This window comes from Penicillium riverlandense (genome assembly GCF_028828495.1).
Source record: "Penicillium riverlandense strain IBT 135883 chromosome Unknown utg000002l_segment0_segment0, whole genome shotgun sequence".
NCBI classification, from domain to species: domain Eukaryota; kingdom Fungi; phylum Ascomycota; class Eurotiomycetes; order Eurotiales; family Aspergillaceae; genus Penicillium; species Penicillium riverlandense.
In genome coordinates this window covers 2618108-2636975 of record NW_026643195.1, presented here as the reverse complement: position 1 = coordinate 2636975, position 18868 = coordinate 2618108, and the positions used below count along the sequence as shown (strand labels likewise).

The 18868-nt window shown below is 49.0% G+C and overlaps 8 protein-coding genes across 8 annotated transcripts; 3 read left to right on the top strand and 5 right to left on the bottom strand.

The window, feature by feature from the left end:
- Positions 1 to 303: 303 nt before the first annotated feature.
- N7474_003389 (DUF427 domain-containing protein) lies at positions 304 to 1128 on the top strand (the record flags this gene model as incomplete). The annotated part of the gene is made up of 3 exons (XM_057194804.1): positions 304 to 410; positions 462 to 891; positions 946 to 1128. The coding sequence occupies 3 exons, from the start codon at positions 304 to 306 to the stop codon at positions 1126 to 1128; spliced, it is 720 nt and encodes a 239-aa protein (XP_057056159.1).
- Positions 1129 to 1375: 247 nt separating this feature from the next.
- On the bottom strand, positions 1376 to 2576 carry N7474_003388 (sialidase family protein; the record flags this gene model as incomplete). The annotated part of the gene is made up of 3 exons (XM_057194803.1): positions 1376 to 1675; positions 1705 to 1996; positions 2053 to 2576. The coding sequence occupies 3 exons, from the start codon at positions 2574 to 2576 to the stop codon at positions 1376 to 1378; spliced, it is 1116 nt and encodes a 371-aa protein (XP_057056158.1).
- An 821-nt stretch (positions 2577 to 3397) lies between these two features.
- On the bottom strand, positions 3398 to 4611 carry N7474_003387 (zinc-dependent alcohol dehydrogenase family protein; the record flags this gene model as incomplete). The annotated part of the gene is made up of 4 exons (XM_057194802.1): positions 3398 to 3575; positions 3638 to 3995; positions 4054 to 4135; positions 4189 to 4611. The coding sequence occupies 4 exons, from the start codon at positions 4609 to 4611 to the stop codon at positions 3398 to 3400; spliced, it is 1041 nt and encodes a 346-aa protein (XP_057056157.1).
- Positions 4612 to 5452: 841 nt separating this feature from the next.
- On the bottom strand, positions 5453 to 6766 carry N7474_003386 (Gfo/Idh/MocA family protein; the record flags this gene model as incomplete). The annotated part of the gene is made up of 1 exon (XM_057194801.1): positions 5453 to 6766. One exon carries the CDS (start codon positions 6764 to 6766, stop codon positions 5453 to 5455), a length of 1314 nt encoding a protein of 437 aa, XP_057056156.1.
- An 836-nt stretch (positions 6767 to 7602) lies between these two features.
- N7474_003385 (uncharacterized protein) lies at positions 7603 to 9267 on the bottom strand (the record flags this gene model as incomplete). The annotated part of the gene is made up of 1 exon (XM_057194800.1): positions 7603 to 9267. One exon carries the CDS (start codon positions 9265 to 9267, stop codon positions 7603 to 7605), a length of 1665 nt encoding a protein of 554 aa, XP_057056155.1.
- Positions 9268 to 10828: 1561 nt separating this feature from the next.
- N7474_003384 (fungal specific transcription factor domain-containing protein) lies at positions 10829 to 12394 on the top strand (the record flags this gene model as incomplete). Its single annotated transcript, XM_057194799.1, has 1 exon — positions 10829 to 12394. One exon carries the CDS (start codon positions 10829 to 10831, stop codon positions 12392 to 12394), a length of 1566 nt encoding a protein of 521 aa, XP_057056154.1.
- Positions 12395 to 13311: 917 nt separating this feature from the next.
- On the bottom strand, positions 13312 to 14969 carry N7474_003383 (MFS transporter; the record flags this gene model as incomplete). Its single annotated transcript, XM_057194798.1, has 4 exons — positions 13312 to 14127; positions 14180 to 14257; positions 14309 to 14687; positions 14749 to 14969. 4 exons carry the CDS (start codon positions 14967 to 14969, stop codon positions 13312 to 13314), a joined length of 1494 nt encoding a protein of 497 aa, XP_057056153.1.
- A 192-nt stretch (positions 14970 to 15161) lies between these two features.
- On the top strand, positions 15162 to 17651 carry N7474_003382 (fungal specific transcription factor domain-containing protein; the record flags this gene model as incomplete). The annotated part of the gene is made up of 3 exons (XM_057194797.1): positions 15162 to 16095; positions 16151 to 16182; positions 16233 to 17651. The coding sequence occupies 3 exons, from the start codon at positions 15162 to 15164 to the stop codon at positions 17649 to 17651; spliced, it is 2385 nt and encodes a 794-aa protein (XP_057056152.1).
- Between the last annotated feature and the right edge of the window lie 1217 nt (positions 17652 to 18868).

The window sequence follows — 18868 nt, the reverse complement described above, 5'->3', positions numbered from 1 at the left end:
AATGTGGGGTTGATCAGCATGGCCCAAGTCTAAGAAACTAAGAGGTCCAACGTTCGTAATGCTTCCTTGGCAGCCTGTAGAATACCGGCAATTTCCATGAGAGATATTACCGTGCAATGATTTTAGGAAATTAGACCCATGCTCTGTTGCTACATAATCAACTGCCGGGGGATGCTGATAAATCTTCATGTGAGCTATGGGATGACGCACCACCCGCATCCTTATAAATCAGTCGAGGCCCGCTTTCCAACATTCCCCCATCGTAGTTGGTAACACACCTCAAAATATTGACGAGTAAACAAAATGCCACTTCCATTCCCCCCGGAAGGATACTCGGAGGACATCGTCCGACGGGTGCGCGTCCTGTTCAATGGAGAGTATGTTGTAGACGCTTCCGTTCCGAAACTAGTGTAAGTTTCCCCTCCCGGACTGACTGCTCCATTTGTCTGATAATCGATTAGATGGGAACGTCCGTTCTATCCCCTGTACTATTTCCACCAGAAAGATGTTCAAATGAAATATCTGCTGAATGGTAAGGCCGATGGCACTCATGACATCGTCGTCCACGATCGCACCGCTCCTGGCGGCGCGACCACGTTCTCTTCGGGCCCCTTCAAGGGCATGGTGCGCATCACCTTCTCGGCCGCCGATGCCTGGTTTGAAGAATCCGAACGCATCCACGCTCATCCCAAGGACCCGTATAAACGCATCCACATCCTGGAGTCCGCCAAACATGTTCGTGTGGAGATCGACGGGGTCGAGGTTGCCAATACGACCCATCCCAAACTGCTGTATGAGACGGGACTGCCAGTGCGCACGTATATTCCGCACACGGATGTACGGTTGGAGTTGTTGAGACCGTCAGACTTGACGACCTCGTGTCCGTACAAGGTATGTCTCTTCCAGATCTCTGCATTGAGAGGAGATGGTTGATCATCTGTGTAGGGGGATGCAAATTACTATAAAATCCGACTTCCCTCCGGGGAGAAAGATGGGCTCATCTGGTGGTATAAAACGCCGACAGCCGAGAGTGCTGCGATCACGGGGCGTGTGGCATTCTATGATGAAAAGGTGGACGTGTGGGTGGATGGGGTCAAACAAGAAAGGCCAGTGACACCGTTCTCCTGATGTAAAGGATATCGGCGAGCCCGGTGTAAGGGTCCGGGGGACTACTCAGCGGTTGGGATCGTGGTGCTGGATATTCTCAGGAGGAATACCACGCTAAAACTAACCATCTAACCCTATGTGACATCCTCGTGGACCTCTTTAAGTGGAATAGGTTCGATTATCCGGAATATCAGACTTTCTTTGCACTCATTCTAGGCCTTGTAAAGTTTGGCCATAGCTTAATAGCATAGATACACTCAAACCGTTCCTAATTGCCAGGTCGCTGCCTTAAGGTATCGGTTAAGCTCACAACGCTGAGAGAGAGCGGCAAATTCTCTTGTCCACCAAACACACCTGCACCCAGTATCATCAAGTGATCGGGATGCTCTGCAAACACATGTAGGCTCCGGCTGTATGCTGGCCCCTGCGGTGTAGCGTGCATTTCCCACTGGTCAGGCTGGCCATTGGCTCGGTTGGTGAAAACGCTGCTATAGTCTGCGTCACTGACGACGATGGTTCCGTTGACACCTCCGACTGGGGACCAGACAACATAAGGAGACGAGCTTGGCTGTACCCCGTCAACGACAATTGGATAACCGAAGGCAAATCGGAAATCAAATGGGCTCTCAGCCAATCGATAGTAGACCGGATAGCCTGCCCCAGACCAGCTATCTCCCCCGGAAACTCGTGCACCAGAATCCACTTCTCCAAAGGTGGAATATAAGAAATAACCGTCATTCCAGGCCGGTCAGTATAGTTGAGATAGGCCACATCGTTTATCACGGAGCCCCAGGATTTCAAATCCATCGATTCCTGATGAGCAAGCTTCTGGCCATGCTCCGGGTCACGCTGATCAGAGTAAAACACGCCAACTGTGTGGTTGAAAACCCTATATTTCTGTTATTAAGAGATTCGAGCAAAAAGAACAAGAGAAGAGAAGCTCACTGAATGAATGGCTCCCAAATACATGGATTCCCATCCGTAGTATCCGGTCCACTGCCCCTCGCCACATTACTGACGAACTTCCATGTGTGACCTTTGTCTTCACTGGCGTATAAATCGATGTTCGTGCTCTGGCTTCCCCAGCTGTTTCCACTGGCTAGTACCGTGCCGGCTGCGAAGTCACCAATGGCATATGGCAGCTCAGCCAGCGCTGGCTGAGCGGCCATCCCCAATCCGTTAACCTGGTCTGTCATGTTGGAGATCCAGGACCAGGTAGCACCACCATCTGCACTTCGAAATATGGGGAAATACGGAATTTTATCTCCCCCGTACGAGGCTGTCGCCAGGAGAGTTCCATCTGACAGTTCGACTTGCCGCGGATAGAGAACGCTGTGATTAGAGTCAGGCTGGAAGATGACATTTTCTGCAAATGTCGACCACGGCCGAGGTGGTGGCTGCCCGTGAGGTTTAGCCGATACGACACAGTTAAGGCCGGCCAGACCGAGGAACAGAAGGTTGCCGAGCATGCTTGATGAATCAGGTATATGTAAGAAATTACCAGTCACGGATCATTCACTTCGATTGGTTTTTCTTGGGTTGCAATTTCATCAAGAAGATCATCGTTATATATCATTTGTCCAAGTGCGGGGACTCATCTATCCCTGTACAATCTAGGAAAATTTCCGTATTGATGAGTTACAAGCCTCGTGGAATCGCCAGTCCCTGACATGCTCCAAACTTAGCCGGTAGCTAACATTGCTAGGTCGGGGTAACCTAAAGGTTCGGCTAATAGTTGGAGCACTCACAACTAATGATCTCTGAATGTAAGCATCCTTTAATTAGCCTAATGCAATTGATTTTCTTTATGCGAATCAATAATACCTGTAATTTAGCCTGGATCCTTCAATGCAAGACTACTTTAATTAGCCTAATGCAATTGATTTCCTTTACCCCACAAACTCTAAGGACTCCTTCGAAGAAAGATTTTAGTGGTTTTAACGAGGCCTATCCATCTAAACAATCTAGCATGGCCCTGTTCGAGCGATCCTAAGTGGGAATATTGTGATCTATCATACTATACCAGACTCAATTCCTGACCTCATGAAATTACTATATGGTGTCACCGTTCCTTCTGCTAATTCGGCTGAAATTCGAGCTCTGACATAGTAACCTTGTCTTGCAAGGGCGCTAGGACAGTACGTCTCACTTTGTCTCGGGTCATCCGACGCCGATACTGCAAAGTTAGCTAGATTCGTTTACCTTAACTAGTGAGGTCTTACCCATTATAAGCAGGCCAAAGAAAGAAATCGTTCCTTCGTGATCAGATCGATAGTAGACACACACTTCTTTACAGCTTGATCACAACTTTACCCATATGCTTAGCACCATATAGGTGGTCAAAAGCCGCCTGTGCGTCTTCGAAAGAGAAGACGACATCATCTAGAATAGGCCTCAAGTCGACTTTTTTGTCTGACAGGAAGTTGCACAGGTTCTGCTGATCAATCTTAGAGCCAACAGCGATCCCTCTGAAACAATAACATGATTAGCACATCTGTGGCAATATCGAACAGAACCGAGACTAGGATACCTTATAGTAGCGCTTTTCGATAAGGTAGGTAAGATTGTGTCCGGGAAACGATCGACATCGAACCCCCCCAAGAATCCCACCAAAGAAACAGTCCCTCTTCGCGCGAGCGAAGCAAGACTCTGGGCAATCGAAGTGGGTCCAACATTCTCGATGACAAAATCCACGCCTCGCCCATTAGTGAGACGGAGAGCCTCCTCCTCCCATTTTGGGTGGGCTCGGTAGTTGATAGTACCGATGGCGCCCGCTCCGCCAGCGGCTTTTGCCTGATCTAATTTCTGATCAGAGGACGAAGTGATAATAGGGCGGATGCCAGCCGCTAGGCAAATCAAGAGACCAAACATGCTAACTCCTCCAGTACCTAAAAGAAAATGATAATTGTTAACATCCTAAGAGAAAGAGCAAGCAGTAAAACTTACCTTGGAGCAAAGCAGTGCCCTTGGCTTGTGGCATGTTTAATGCATTCCACGCTGTTGTTCCAGCGCAAGTGATGCAAGCCGCCTAGCAAAGTATCAGCATTCCAAACAGCTTTCGATTTTTGAGTGGCTTCATACCTCTTCCCAAGATAAATGTTTGGGCAAGTGTAACAACACGTTTCGGTCAAACACAGCGAACTGGCGCAAAACCCCATCGACATCCCCGCCCAACACCGCCATTTCATCCTCATTGCTTTCCAAATTTTTCAAATCAAAGATTGGAGCAACATGGTCTCCAATCCGGAAATCCTGGACATCGGATCCAATTGCAACAACTTCCGCGGCGCAGTCAGATGCGGGGATGCCTTGCTCAATAACATCGACTGGGTACTTCCCGTGCAACATTGCCACATCTCTGTAGTTCAGGGATACAGCATGGATTCGAATCAGGACATCATGAGGCTTGAGAGAAGCCGGAACCTCTTCCGTGACTAAGTCAAGTGACTTAGGAACGTTTCCTTTACTGCGGCGGAACGCTTGATAGGTCCGAGGAACTGCCATTGTGCAAGCAATTGCCAGAACAGACACCCGATAGAATAGTTTCGAAGTGATAGTATTCAACTGTTGTCTTCTTATACTCAGCAGGAATGTATGAATAGTTAATAACAGCGTCATTGGCTGACAAATTGGCTTAGAATCTATCTTAGTTAACTAAGTCAAGTCATCGGCAATTTCAGTTCCGGCTTCCGGCGGGATGCCGAAGCCGGAAACCTTTTTTGCCGCCCCGCATTAAAAATAACGAAGTACTGGCCCGTCGACCACATATTCCTCAATAGTTTAGTGCGGACAGTTTTTCTAGTTAGGCATGCTTATCTTTCGTGGATTTTCATACAACGACAACTGTACAAGCTGAAAAATATTGAAGTTTTCCCTTTCTTCGAGGATCTTCTGAGAATTGTATCTCAATCAGTCAGTCTTAATTCATTTTCTAAGTCCACGAAAGATCAGGCGAGCCTAAATACGGGGAATTCACCCCGAAAGCGAAAAAAAACTTGTCTCACCGCGGGACAAAAATAAATAGATAAACTTCAATGATAACGAAATAGTTATAATATTATTGTAGCTGCACTAGATTGGTTTCTCGCCAGAAGCAATCTCCCTCGCATCGAGTTGCGTCTCGTTCACCAAGCAACTCTACAGAAGCAATAAGTCGCCTTTTCCACCAGTAGCACTTTCCATCCGTGACAATTTCCACCCGAAAGCCTTTCCATACGTAATAACTCACGGCGGGCTAATATGATCAAGTAGAGTTGCTTCAACCAAATAACAGACCTTTCCTCTCATAGCCTATAAGGCTTGTCTCCTTTCTTTCCCTGGTGGTAGCGGGCATCACGCAGCAGCACTACCATCGGACTAGCTCCTGCACCTTGACGGGCATTCCAGACTTCATTGAATGATTGGCACCAACCCCTACCAGAACGGCGTTGCCTCCGTCCCGGATATAAGCAGCACGGTGGAACTGGTCCTCCTTATCGCCAACAAGAACATCTCGCAGCAAGACTGGGTCACCACCACCATGACCACCTTCTCCTTTCACGATTGGCACCTCGTAGGGGTCTTCAAACAAGGGATGTACTGTAATGGTAGTCCTTTCAACGCCACCCTGAATATATTTGGACGAAGTGGACTGGGGGACAGGTTCACCCCCAGGGGAGTAGCCACCTTCAACGACGTTGATCTCGAGTCGACCTTTACTCCCATTGAAGACACAGCGATAGCCCTCCCACGGCGCATACGCGTACGTGTTGTACGTCAAGACGGCTCGATTCTTGTATGTGATCACCATGGAGAGGTTATCTTCGATGGTGATCCCCTCGCCAAAACAGTTCCGGTCGCGGATGTAGCCGTCTTCATGCTCGGCATCTAAGTAGAGCTTCTTCAGCCGGTCACTCTTGATAATGTCAAAGGCAAAGGGGTCGCTCTTTGCCGCCTCGTTGTTGAGATATCTTTCTCCAAGATTCTTCTCTCCACGTCGCTGAGCGTTCTCTTTTCCGTAGAATCGAAGACTGCCAACGCAGTAGACCGTTTCGGGCTCGGTGTTCAGCCAGAAGTGAACTAAATCAAAGTGATGGATTGACTTGTGCATTTGAATGCCTCCACTGTTCTCCTTCTCTCGGTGCCAGCGGCGCATAAAGTCTGATCCATGCGCGCAGTCGAGGATCCAGTCCATATGCGCGGTTGAGACCTCCCCAATAACGCCAGAATCAATCAGTTCACGGATCTTGGTGTGGTGAGGCGCATAGCGATAATTGAAAAGAACGCGGATCCGCTTCCCTGTCCGTTTCTCTGCATCGATCATGAGCTGCAGCTTTTGCTCATCGATGGTCAGCGGCTTCTCAGTGATAGCATCACAGCCTAGCTCCATTGCACGGATACAATAGACATGGTGGAAACGGTCGATCGTGGTGACAATCACAACGTCCGGTTTCTGGTCTGCAACCATATTGTCAAAGTCGGCGGCCTTGTATGTCGGCACGCGAGTTGAGCCGAGCTCGACAATATTGTCATTGACAGCATCCATGCGAGTCTGATTTGTGTCGCAAATTCCAACGAGCTTAGCATTGTCTTTGAAATCTTGGATGATGCTTTTATAGTAGAAGGATGATCGAACACCCGTGCCTACAATGGCATAGCGTGTAAGTTCGGGAATAGTCATGGCTAAAATCGGAAAGGCAGGGTCTTAAAGTAGACAGTAGCAAGACTTGAGTCGAGATAATGGATGGATGGTGGTACCATAGTGCCCGAGTTGAGGCCGTTTATGTATCTGCTCTCAGACGAACTGTACAATAATCAAGTTCCCATACATTGGGAGGGAGACTGTGGGCCGGGAACTGAAGCCGACCCTAACTAGGGTTAGTTATTTGCTTCCCGCACCCCTTGAAAGTCCGAGAGTTGCCTAGTGAAGGAAGCCACAGGCGGATAAAATCCCGCGCGGTCTGGTTGTATGTTTGGAGTTCAAAATTTGTAAGCAAGGGCGGGCGAGACCTTCCCAATCGATGTCGGAAGTAGAGGCGGAGGCCTCCCGACATTAGAGTTGGTGACGCGGAACTTGATGCAGAATTTCCAAATCCAGGTCGGCACGAAGCCGATAGCATGGATATTTGCCGCTACACCGCAACGGGAAAGTTCACGAGTGGGTGACCAAAGCTGTATACTGTTGAGAGGCTGATCATGCCGACGGCCACATTGAATTTGATCACTCGACATTTGCAGAGGCTGGTAGCAATCGGATCTCTACAGATAGACGGAAGATCGGCTAGTGCGACACGAATATCTGTATTTATTGGTTTAAATTCATGGGAAAATCGACGCATGATGGCAAAGGAATACATCTGATACTATCTTAAGTCGCATAGAATAAATGAGTCTTGCACAAGAGATAATCGTATTGCTCGAATAGCATCGTTCGCCTCTTGATCATAAGCTAGCATGACCGGCCACAACTGACAATAAAACACAAAATCCTAACAAGCATATTCGTTATTCCCCTTGCTATCCCACATGGCGACCTGTTACTCTGATTGCCTCCCCATCTCGATGTATAACGGCCTTGGAAAACTCCTTTGCCGAAAGATGTCCTTGTGCGAACAAAATATCCAGTTCCTCATACGTCCTACCCCCAGTTTCAGGAAGCCGGAAATAAGCCCACATCAACGAAAGCACAGTAAGACCACCGGTAAGAAGACCGGCTTTGCCTCTCCAGTTGGCCCACTCCGGATTGAGAATATACGGAGCGACGACAGAATTGATAATATTCAAGATGAGATAAACACCGCGGGCAAGAGTGATCGTCTTTGCGCGCAATCTGGTGGAAGAGACTTCTCCATTGATAATGTACGGCAACGGCCCAATTGACAGGCACCAGACGCCAAACCAGACCAAGTAGATAGCGGATGTAGCAAATCCGAAGGCAGAATTGTCAGGACCAATGGCGAGAAAGCCAATAAGAAACATAAGAAGCGAGAGGATGACACAGCCACCCAAGAAAAGGGGTCTTCGGCCATAATTGCCACTCAGCGCAGAAGAGCTGAAATTGCAAGTGAGATGGATTGCCCCGATTCCGAGGGTCATTTTGAAAGAATCATCCGAGCTCAAACCAGCTTGCTGGAAAAAGTAGGTTGCATAGCCCTGAATTACAAACCCAGTGAGAATCTGGCTGCCCCATGTTGCACAGGCAATCTCAGTTCGCCGCAAATTGGTCCCCTTAAAGCAGGCGAGATACGATGAGCCTTTTGTCATGTCCTGCTCTAGTCGGTTGGTCTCGATCATGAGCGCCACGGCTTGCTTTGCATTCCCCTGTGCCATCTCTTGACTTTGGGCCGAACTCAGCCTCATAACGGAATGCTCGGCGTTATCGTAGCGACCCTTCCGGACGAGCCACCATGGAGATTCGGGACAGAAAAGAGCGAGTGGGAAAATGATTACCGGCCAGACCCACTGGATGGCAAAGGGAATGCGATATGCCCAGTCGCTCTGAGAGTGATTGAGACTAAAGAGAACGGCATAGGAGAAAAACTGCCCGATTCCCCAGCAAACGACCACCCAGGTTTCAAGATAACTGCGCAAGACAAGAGGGGCCACCTCCGAGGCAAAAGCAGGGGCCATGGTCGAAAACATGCCCCACGGAATCCCAGCCAAGAGCTCACCGACAAAGAGAACTCGAACATTTGGGGCAAAAACTTGAATGAAAATGAATCCAGTGAGGACCAGTAAGGCGCCGTGAAGCACTTTCTTGTGTCCAAACCGATCTGTGAGGTATCCATTAAGAGTGACACCAATGATATTACCCAGGGGATTGGACATTCCAAGGGCCACCTGCCACTGAGCGTCCAGAGTGTATTTCCCCGAGTCGTTGATCTCATGTCCGTATTTCTTCTGAAATGCTGGAAAGCCAAAGAGGGTGCCAATCAACGCAGTATCGTATCCGTCCATGATGATGCACAGGCTAACAACTGCGGACCAAAAAGCAGCTTTGGGGTACCGCTTTACAGCCTGTAGGAACGTCGTATTGTGCTCATCCTCAGTAGCTAAATTAGCATACTCTTTGAGCCTTCCCCAGTCTTTGACAACGCCTTTATTGATAATATCATCCTCTCGTGTGCTTTCTTCCACATGTTGTGACGTAACTTTACTATCTGTGGAAATTCTGGCGGCCATTTTATGTCCTGATATCTCGATTCGTAGACTTGCACTAGGAAGTGCCACAGAGGAGCGTTCGTCAGTTCCAGCAGTGGCAGTTGAAGTGAATTAAACGGCCTGAGAATAACTTGAGGAAAGAAACAAAGGAGTTTAGATTGTCAAAACACTCACCCGGTTTAGGTGTGGGAGAATTGAACTCTTTATCAAAAGATTGTGCCTTCCATATGTAGAAATTTTGGCGCAATCTAACCAGAATCTGGTCGGGAAGTGAAACTACGCCATGTCGACCCTTCGTCTTCGCTTAGCTTCTAGCTTACCCCGGATTTTCATTGTGCAGTGCAGGTACTCAATTTGGAAAATGGCTAGTTATATTTACCATACCAAACGGTAAGTTAGAGAGGATGGCTCATATCGGAAACGAAAATCCTGGTATACACGAGTACCAAAAGCATCCAATGATAACCAATGTGGAGGTCACTAGGGGCTGTGAGTGTAGAATAGCAGGATCTTGGCGTATTGCACGGTTGGCATCCCATGGGATAATTTGGAGTCCGGCGGAAACCTGGGAACCACAGTAGGTCCAACCGATAGGTACAGGTGTATTCTTTCTGTTCGATAAATAATCCTTGTCTTAGCGGTAATCTCTACGCCTGTTTCTGCTTGGACTGGTACTGCACAGACCATAGCATTTCCCCGCAACCAACATCGCCAACAGCGTCCAATCACGGAATCCTCACCATGGCATTGCTTGCCTCGTTAAGTTTACCCCGCAAAATCGACTCGGTCTGGTGGTGCATAAGCACGGGCTTTACTCTCCCAATTTGGGGCGGGGCTCAGGCACCAACACGATGAAATCCTATTTCGGGGCGGGATAAAACCACGAAACCTGCCCGCTGTGAGCACTTCCCTTTCAACAGGTCGGCGCCTTCACGAATCTATATAAAGGCCCTGAGACGAATGGAATTTGTGTGGAAGTCCTCTGGAGCACAGAGCAGGAGACGGACTGCCCAAGATAAGCTTTCCTGAAGCACCTCAGTTCCTGAAGTTGAGACTGGGCTGACTTGATCGATCTGTACCCTGTCATAGCTGTCGCGCACGCAAGAAGAGATGCTATCATCTTGATAAGGTTGATCAGGTTGAAAAGGTTGACAAGCCCAAGGAGAATGGTAGAACGGAAGCTGTGGAAAGGGCGACCGTGGAGCCTCGCTCTGAAGCGAATACACGAGAGTCAAGCTTAGATCCAAGTCGAGTAACCATATATAATCCCGAGTCCGTTTTGAACGATCTTTCCGAATCTCCCGAATCAGCTTCAGGAGTTGAAAAGGGGCCGCCCTGTCCAACACGTTCACACCCCGGGCATATCCAATCCCAAGAGGCAGTGAAACTTTCATCACAGACCGAAAACCCACAGCGGAAATTGCATTGGTACAAGAGGCAAAGAAGAGCTGCTCCACCAAAGCTCTCTGACCACCATCGAAAATATCTCGAAGATGCTGGGGCCTTTCTTGAACTACCACGGGCAACGACAGATGCTCTCTTGCCAATTTATATATCTGGCCTGGATGATCTCATACCCATCATGGACGGCGCGTGTGTCTTCCGCGATTATAGCAACGAGCAGTCTTCCATGTACCTAGTGAAGGCAATATGTCTTGTAACCTGCAAAATGATGCAGGCGGCCCCTTTCCTGCGAATGGACGCTGATGGCCCACTTATGGAGCCTTTAGAGTTTGCATCTAAGCTGCTGACCGGTCTCAATGCGGCTGTCAAAGCAGACCTTGAGCCCGATAGGATCGTCAAGGTCCAAGTTCTTGCACTGATGCATCTACACACGGATGGGCTGGATGGGATGGACCGTGCATCAAGTTGCCTATCACAGGCCATTTGTGAAGCGTGGTCGTTGTCTCTACATGTGCAAATTCCAGGGAGCCTGGAGCAAGATCAGAACGACCTTTTGTGGTGGTCTCTGCGAAACTTCGACCGAGTAAACAAACCTATTACGGGAGCGGCACCTTTCTTCATTGACGACACTGACATTGGACTTGAGCGTACCGGCCTAATGAAAGACAGCTACCGCTCCCAGATAATGGAGGTATCCCTGCGTTTGGGTGATCTCATGGTTACTGCAACCAAGGTTTATAAAGCAAGCTGTAAAGCTGCCGTCGATCAATGTCAGGAATTTCTATCCCTCGCGGAGCTTACGTCGGGCACCGATTATTACCATTTCCACAGATCGCACAGAGGTATATTGTACCCCCAACCCCTCCTTCTCAAATTAATCTCGCGATTAAGACTAAGGGAAATAGCGTATCTGGAGATTTGGTATCATGTGGCTGCCATGCTATCCTGTCGGTACAGCGGACCGGGCAGCGTTCAATACAATCGACGCCTCGCATCAGCTGATCGTATCGTCGATTTAACCTCCTGTAACAAGGGTCAGAATCTCCCCCCACTCCCTCTCGTGCCATATGCAATGTCAATGGCCCTTACAGTTATATATCGCGCCTTGCGTGACAACCAACGTGATACTAAGAGCGCGTATGACGACCTCCTCGTGTGCTGCAATGCTTTGGAGGCTATGAGCAAAATGTGGACAAGCACGAAGAGGGTGGTTCAACTTGCAAAGCGGTTGTTGAAGGTTATAAACAAGCCTGGGGTCATGAATTCCAGGCATCCGGGTAATAGTACCGATCACCTTCGCCGTGAAGCAGGGCCCTTCACCGTTACAGCTGCAGATAATTCCTCAACAATCAGACATCGAGCAGACAGTGGATGTTCCAACGCTGAGGAAATAGCAACAATTCCACTTGGTGCTTCTCAGTCTCATAAAGCAGTGCATAACGGACATGCGGCACATCGTGACGAATATACACAGCAGTCGAACAAAATGTGGCTAGGGTCCGAAACGTCCGACTTTCAGCTCGACAGGGCGATCTTCGACTTGTTTGACGACAGTTTGCCAATCGCATTCCAAGATCCTGCCACATTGGATTATATCCACTTCTCAATGAACGAGAATAGCTACTCCAGCAACAATTTCCAGTTCTGCTCTAATTTTGCCTCTCCGGACCTAGAATATGGTGACGACAGCCTTCACGCACACATTGACTCGAACTTGAGAATGGAATTTGCGCAGAATGAATAGCAATTTGAGAAGTTTATCGGCGCCTCAGAACCTCACAAGTGTATTGCATATCCTCTAAACCTGACCGTCCAAGAGCACAGATGGGAGTGGACGTTATGATAGGAAGAAACCAGAAATTATCGTTTCAGAACAGCGATGACAATAATGAATTCAAGTGCACCAAACCGCACTGGGCAGGGAGCCACACGCATTGCATAAGGAATTTAGCAAGGGAGTTTCTGTTTGCGGTTTGCGGTACACCTCATTAAAACTGTATAATCTATGTAATCCTATGTAGGTCATAGTCTGAGTATGCTTATATTATTTATTATCTACAAAAATTCTATGGATACACAGATGAACAAGATGAATTATTAGTAGGTGAAATATGCTCTAAGCAAAAGTAAGGTATAAATAAGATATCCCATTAAGGGGTCTATACTCATTATAGCATTTTCAAGATTGCTAAGTACTTCAACGCCGTGCTACTCTTAGATAAGGTAGACGCGTTCTTAGAGTAGAGTATATCTTATTATGGTATCTACAATCGCCTTGTGACTATCTTCCTTCGGAAGCTAGAATACTACTAGGGCGTCCTATTCCTCACAACGAATCGGAAAATCTAGTTTAATAAAGCAATCATAAGCCGCATTCATTAGACCATTAAATGTAAGGACCTAACAAGTGAGTTCGTAGAGAGATCTAGAAAAACCAGTTGTCTAAAGCACGTACTGCCCATGGAGCTGCTATTGTTGGGCACGATGAGTTACAATAGCTAGATAATTTTTCTCTAAATAGGCCCGAGGTTAGTAGTTATTGTTTTAGCCACTGATTGTCAACATCTAGATTAAGGACGCAGAAAGTCGCAACAATCTCTTCGTGAAAAGCACTGCAAATGGTAAAACAGATCTATAATACGTCTACCTCGACATGAAATGTTATAGCTTCACAGCAAAACGCTCCCTAAGCCACCCTCCGTAACGATAGAAGAAGAGTGGCACTGGAAGAAAAGCCACGCCTATGAAACCTAGGACGCTATTCCCCCACCCAATTCCTAGGTCTGCATACAAAGATGGCCCTGCCAATGGAATGAAAGCTGCAAAAAGAAGTCGAAGAACCACGTTCGCAGCCAACGCAGAGGCGGCAGCCTCAGGACCAAAAGCATCCACCATGTAGACCTGAGTTGGCATTATTACCCAGATAAAGCCGAATCCAAAGAAGGAGGTGCCGATGATGGGCACGATCCAATGAGTCTGCTTCTCGGCTGCCCAGCCATACCAGAAGATGCCGACGGGCACGGCGGGCATGACCCACGCCATGGGCTTCAGGCGTCCTTCAGGTTTGGGCGAGTGTCCAAGTGACTTTTGCAGCTTGTCGCTCACGGTGGCAAAGACTCCGAGAGAGACGGCCATTCCAATTCCAACGCCGAGATATGACAAACCAGAAACGCCGGCGGAGAAGTGGTATTGTTCCTCAAAAACCGTGGGAAACGTGGTGAACAGTATAAAGAGGAGACCGAAAACGAACGCGCACAGGAGGGAAAGGAGGAGCACGATTGGCGACAGGATGAGAAGCTTTGTTGGTCGAGTAATAGCGCGGAGGAATAGCTGGCGGGGGGTCAGACCTCGATCCATCTTCGAAACCAGACCAGCATTGCCAGTTTCTTTCCGGAGGCGAGCGGCCTTCCATCCTAGCAGCACGGCGGCATTGGTCTCGCGGAGGAAGAAGACCGATATGGTGAATGATAATCCTGCCTATGTCGAACCGTCAGCGACTCAAGAAAAGTAGGGGTTGTGCTCTACTCACTAGGATTATGATGATCCAAAAAGTCCATCGCCAGCCAATTGATTCGGACACAAAACCACCAACAATTGGGCCGAAGACCTTGAAGGATCGTCAGTATCATGACGGTTTGCGTGGGGTAATGCCACCTACTGGTCCCAGAAGTGGTCCCACGACGAACAGAGACATTACCCTCCCTCGCTGAGCCGGCGGGACGACGTCGGCGACAGTTCCTCCGCCGACTGTCAATGGTCCCGAAGAAGCACATCCGGCAAGAAATCGAAAAACGAGAAACATGCCGGTGTTTTTCCCCAGCGCACATCCGATGATGAAGCCAATGTAAATGACATTGCACGTGTGGTAGATCACAAGGCGTCCGTACAGTTCGGATAGCGGTGCAATGAACATTGGCCCAACGGCGAAGCCACAAAGGTAAATGGACACGGTGAGACTGACAATGGTGGAACTCGTGATATGGAACTCCTTCGCAAGCGAGGCAGCTCCAGGTGCAAACATTGTCGCGGCGAGGTTGCTGTATCTCTATTAGTCAGTACGAGATTTGCTTCGCCAAAAGAGCGCAGGAACTGCCTTACGCAGTGAGCAAGAAAGCGCTGGCGAGGACGACTTGGGTCATGCGTTTCCATGCTGGCCAGTTCCGTGGATTTTGGGGATCGTGTGGCCCATCCCAGTCGACGACATTGTCCTTTGTCTCTTGTTCAATTGCTGTTTGGTCAGACTCGCTAGATTGTTGGTCATGGTGGCCGTCGTCCGAGATGGTCGGCTTCTCATGGGCGGATTCCAAGTCGGCCGCCATGATATGCTGTCGTGGGTGGTATGACTCTGGAATATTGGCGCGTGTTTGTTCACTGGTGCCAGGCTTTGCTTGCTATATATTTGAAGGCAGGGTAGGCGGCCGGACAAAGCCCGGATGAAGAAGGCAGCGTAGAGGAGTCATAGCTATAGTTCTTTGGCAAGGGTTAATTCCGCTAGCTACTAAATCCGCAGAATGGTCCGTAAATGCGGAGCCAAACTGGAGATTTGCTTAATAGAAGGGGAACTCGGAGAGCGAGCAGACACGGGGGGTCGGAGGAGCAGACATCGTGGGCGACGCACGGACGGTCGACGCGGAGGGTCGGAGGGTCGGAGGGTCGTTGCTTTCTCCATTGCCTCTCGGTTTGCGCCGCCAGACATCTTCTTTCTCTACGAGGTTGAGCTCCGCGAGCGCCTCAACCCAGTCACACCATGGCCGACAATGCTCAACGTCCGCGTCCGCCGCCAAATCGACGCAGAGACAAAGTCCAGCTTTCCTGCGACCCTTGCAGACACAGAAAGTACGTGCTCGATAACCATCACAAAGTTGTGCACGGTTAACTTTGCCAGGCTGAGGTGCGACCGACAGCACCCATGTGGAGCTTGCTCAAGGCGTGGCTTCACCAACTCCTGCCATTATGCGAGGACATCTTCTTCTACGCCCGATGCTCAGCGGTCCGTTGCTTCGCGACAGTCCACCAGCCTCCATGGCAGAATCTCTGAACTGGAGAGCCTTGTCATGACGTTCATGAAAGGCCAATCACTTCCAAGTCCGCCCGCACCGAAATCGCCGAGATCAAGCTCGCTATCATTCGCAGATTTGTCCCCTGAGATCCGGAGATCAAAGAAATCCCAGGATGAAGCTGCATCCCCGGCAGACCCTGGCACTCTAAAGTTGCGCGAGTCTGGAACCAGCTATGTCCAGAGTGTCCATTGGGAGGCCATTCTTACCAAAATCAGAGGATTGAAGGAGGACTTGGTCATTGATAGCAAGGCTCCGCCCGGTTCACACTTGTTCTATGGCCCGAACCGTCATGCAACACGAGATGAGATACTGGCTGCTGTTCCTCCTCGTCCAGTTGTTGACCGCCTCATGGCCCTTCACTTCGATTCCTACATTATCACTCCGTGTCAGTACATCCAAGCTTTCATTCCGCTCTCAGAGGTATTGACCGTGTGCTGTAGATCTCATTCATGGCAAGAAGTTTCTCCGAGAGGTGGGTTCTTTCTAACCTGGCCGATTACAAGCAGTCTGACATTTGACCAGTACGAAACCTTCTGGGAAGATCCGGCCGCAACTTCTATCGCTTGGATCGGTCTCATGTTCTCCATGTTATATATTGCTGCGCAGTTGCAGACCTTCACCATTGACTTCACCGACGGACGAGCCGAATCGCTCAAGGCGGAATATCTTACAATGAAGGATGCCTTCCGGGAGAAGGCCGTTCAGTGTCTTATTCTGGCCAGGTATACGACAGGAGGGCCATATATCCTGGAAACCCTCATAACGGTCCTTACCGGAGAGTTTGTACTCTTGAAAGATAGCGCTACCGATGGCTGGCTCTTGATCAGTATGATACTTCATCTTGCAATGCGCATGGGCTATCACCGGGACCCAGATCACTTTCCCGGAATATCTCCATTCGAGGGTGAGATGCGTAGACGCATCTGGACTACAATCCTTCAATTAGATCTCGTTCTCTCATTGGAGATGGGCCTTCCTCGAAGCGCCACAGATACGCACATCGATACAAAAGAGCCCCGTAATCTGCGCGACTGTGATTTTGGAGAGGACATGACCGAGATGCCTCCACCGAGGCCAGAAACAGAATGGACGCCGGTGCTCCCTCTCATTGCAAGAGGGCGACTGATATCAGCTCTCGGCTTGATTTGCGACATCAACACCGATATTAATCCCCCTTCCTACGACGAGGTCATCAAGGTCGACGCACTTCTTAAAGACGTGCACAACCGTGCTATTCCGCCCGTGCTGCGCTGGGAAACTATGCCACACCCCATCACGGACAGTCCAATCCTTGTGGTACAGCGGGTAAGTGTAGAAACGACCTACTACAAATCACGCATCCTCCTGTACCGGAGAGCTTTGATCAGCTACCCAGTTCGACAGTCCCAAGAGCGGGACAGGGAGTCGGTGCGAATCTGTTTAGATTCCGCACTCAAGATTCTATCGTTTCAACAGATGCTTCACGAAGAGTCTCAGCCATTTGGTCGTTTGTGTCAGCTTAGATGGAAGGTCACCCGTATTTTCAACCAGGATGTTCTCCTCGCAACGAGCGTGCTCTGTCTCTACCTTCAAGACGTCGATAAATTTGAATTGCCTGAGACTGCAGGACAGCCAACGTGGTCGCCTAGGGCTGAGGAGATTCGACAACGACTAACGATCTCGCACAAGATTTGGCTTCAAATGAGTACGGCATCTGCGGAAGCTGGAAAAGTAGCGAAAGCTCTGAGCATCGTCCTAGGAAACACAGAAGCGTCTGCCGAGGACGGTAGCGGGCCCGTTTCGTACGACTTTCTGACGGATTTTGATGCCATTCCTCTGAATGAATTTGGCTCAATGTTCAACAATCAATGTGAGAAGCACACTCGGTCATGCCGATTGCAACTAACAGAAAGACTTGTCAGATTTTCCTTCTGGCTTCTACTCTCCTCTTACATTTTTTGATAATGTACTGGAAGCTCGGGGGACATGAAAATATGATTGTTTCGCTGTCAATATGGTCGTTACGGATGACATTCAACAAGCGCGCCACAATCAGAAATGCGGTAGCAGGCACGAACTGAGCGTAAAGGAATGCGATACCAAGACTGCATACGCTGTGACCGGTGGATATTTGTTCTCGTATTCCTCGGCCTCTTTAACGATAGTCTTCCATTGGCCACATATTCGCTGGACTTGGCAGGTATGGCGGACAGTTTTTCCATGGCACGCTCCAACTTTGCGGTAGATTCGTGGAGTTGGTCAGCCTCACTGGCTTTGTCGGCATTGAGCCGATGTACTACCTGGGTATAGTGGGGTGTCTGTTTGTCCTTCTCCTCGTTGAGCCGTTTGATTTCTTTGTTCTGTCGCTGAATATCTTCTTCCGCTGTTTTTAGGATTTCATCGCATGTTTGTCGAATATCCTTTTTCACTTGGACCCTCGAAGACATTGTCCCGACTGGCGACGACGAGGTCTAGACCTTGGCGGTCCGACGGTCCCTGAGCTCTCGCGTAGCTGAGAGCGGACAAAGGACCGACATGCCTGAGTTGAACGCGATTTTACGACGCGGCTGGAGGTCCTTAGATTTAGTACTTTTTTTATTCTTGTTCGAATTGCGCAGTGTTGAACAATTTAATCAAATCTTTATGAAAACCTGGACAATGCGGTCGGAAGCTTCTAAATTCACCCCTCAAACGATGATGATCCCTAGTAAAACAGTTGAGACCTCAATTTTTTGTTGATTGTGCCCCTCGTAGCATGAGGAGGCACCGGTGGTAGGGTCGACAAAGAGCTTATGCTCGGGGTAATCACCCGCAGGATAGTAGTCAACGGTTTTCGGGTTAGATTCTAGGCTGACGTACCGGCTATTGTGGCAGCTTTTGCCATTTTTGACCTAAGGAGGAAAAGCGAGGTAAGAAATATTCTGTCACAAGAAGGGCTCCGTGTTGTGCGTATAGGTCGGAAAACCTACAACCTGAAATTCATTTCGAAGCTTCGTCAAGGGCTGTCATCGTCTAGGTACCCTTTTCACTAGTATAGTAGGTGGCGCTTTATGACACGCGAATTTGCCACTAGAGCAATATTTGGGCAAATATTCCAACATAGCTTCGATCACGAAGTACTTTTCCTCCCCCCCACCCCCCACCCCCTTTCTTTGATTAACTTAAGGTCTAGGTGACTT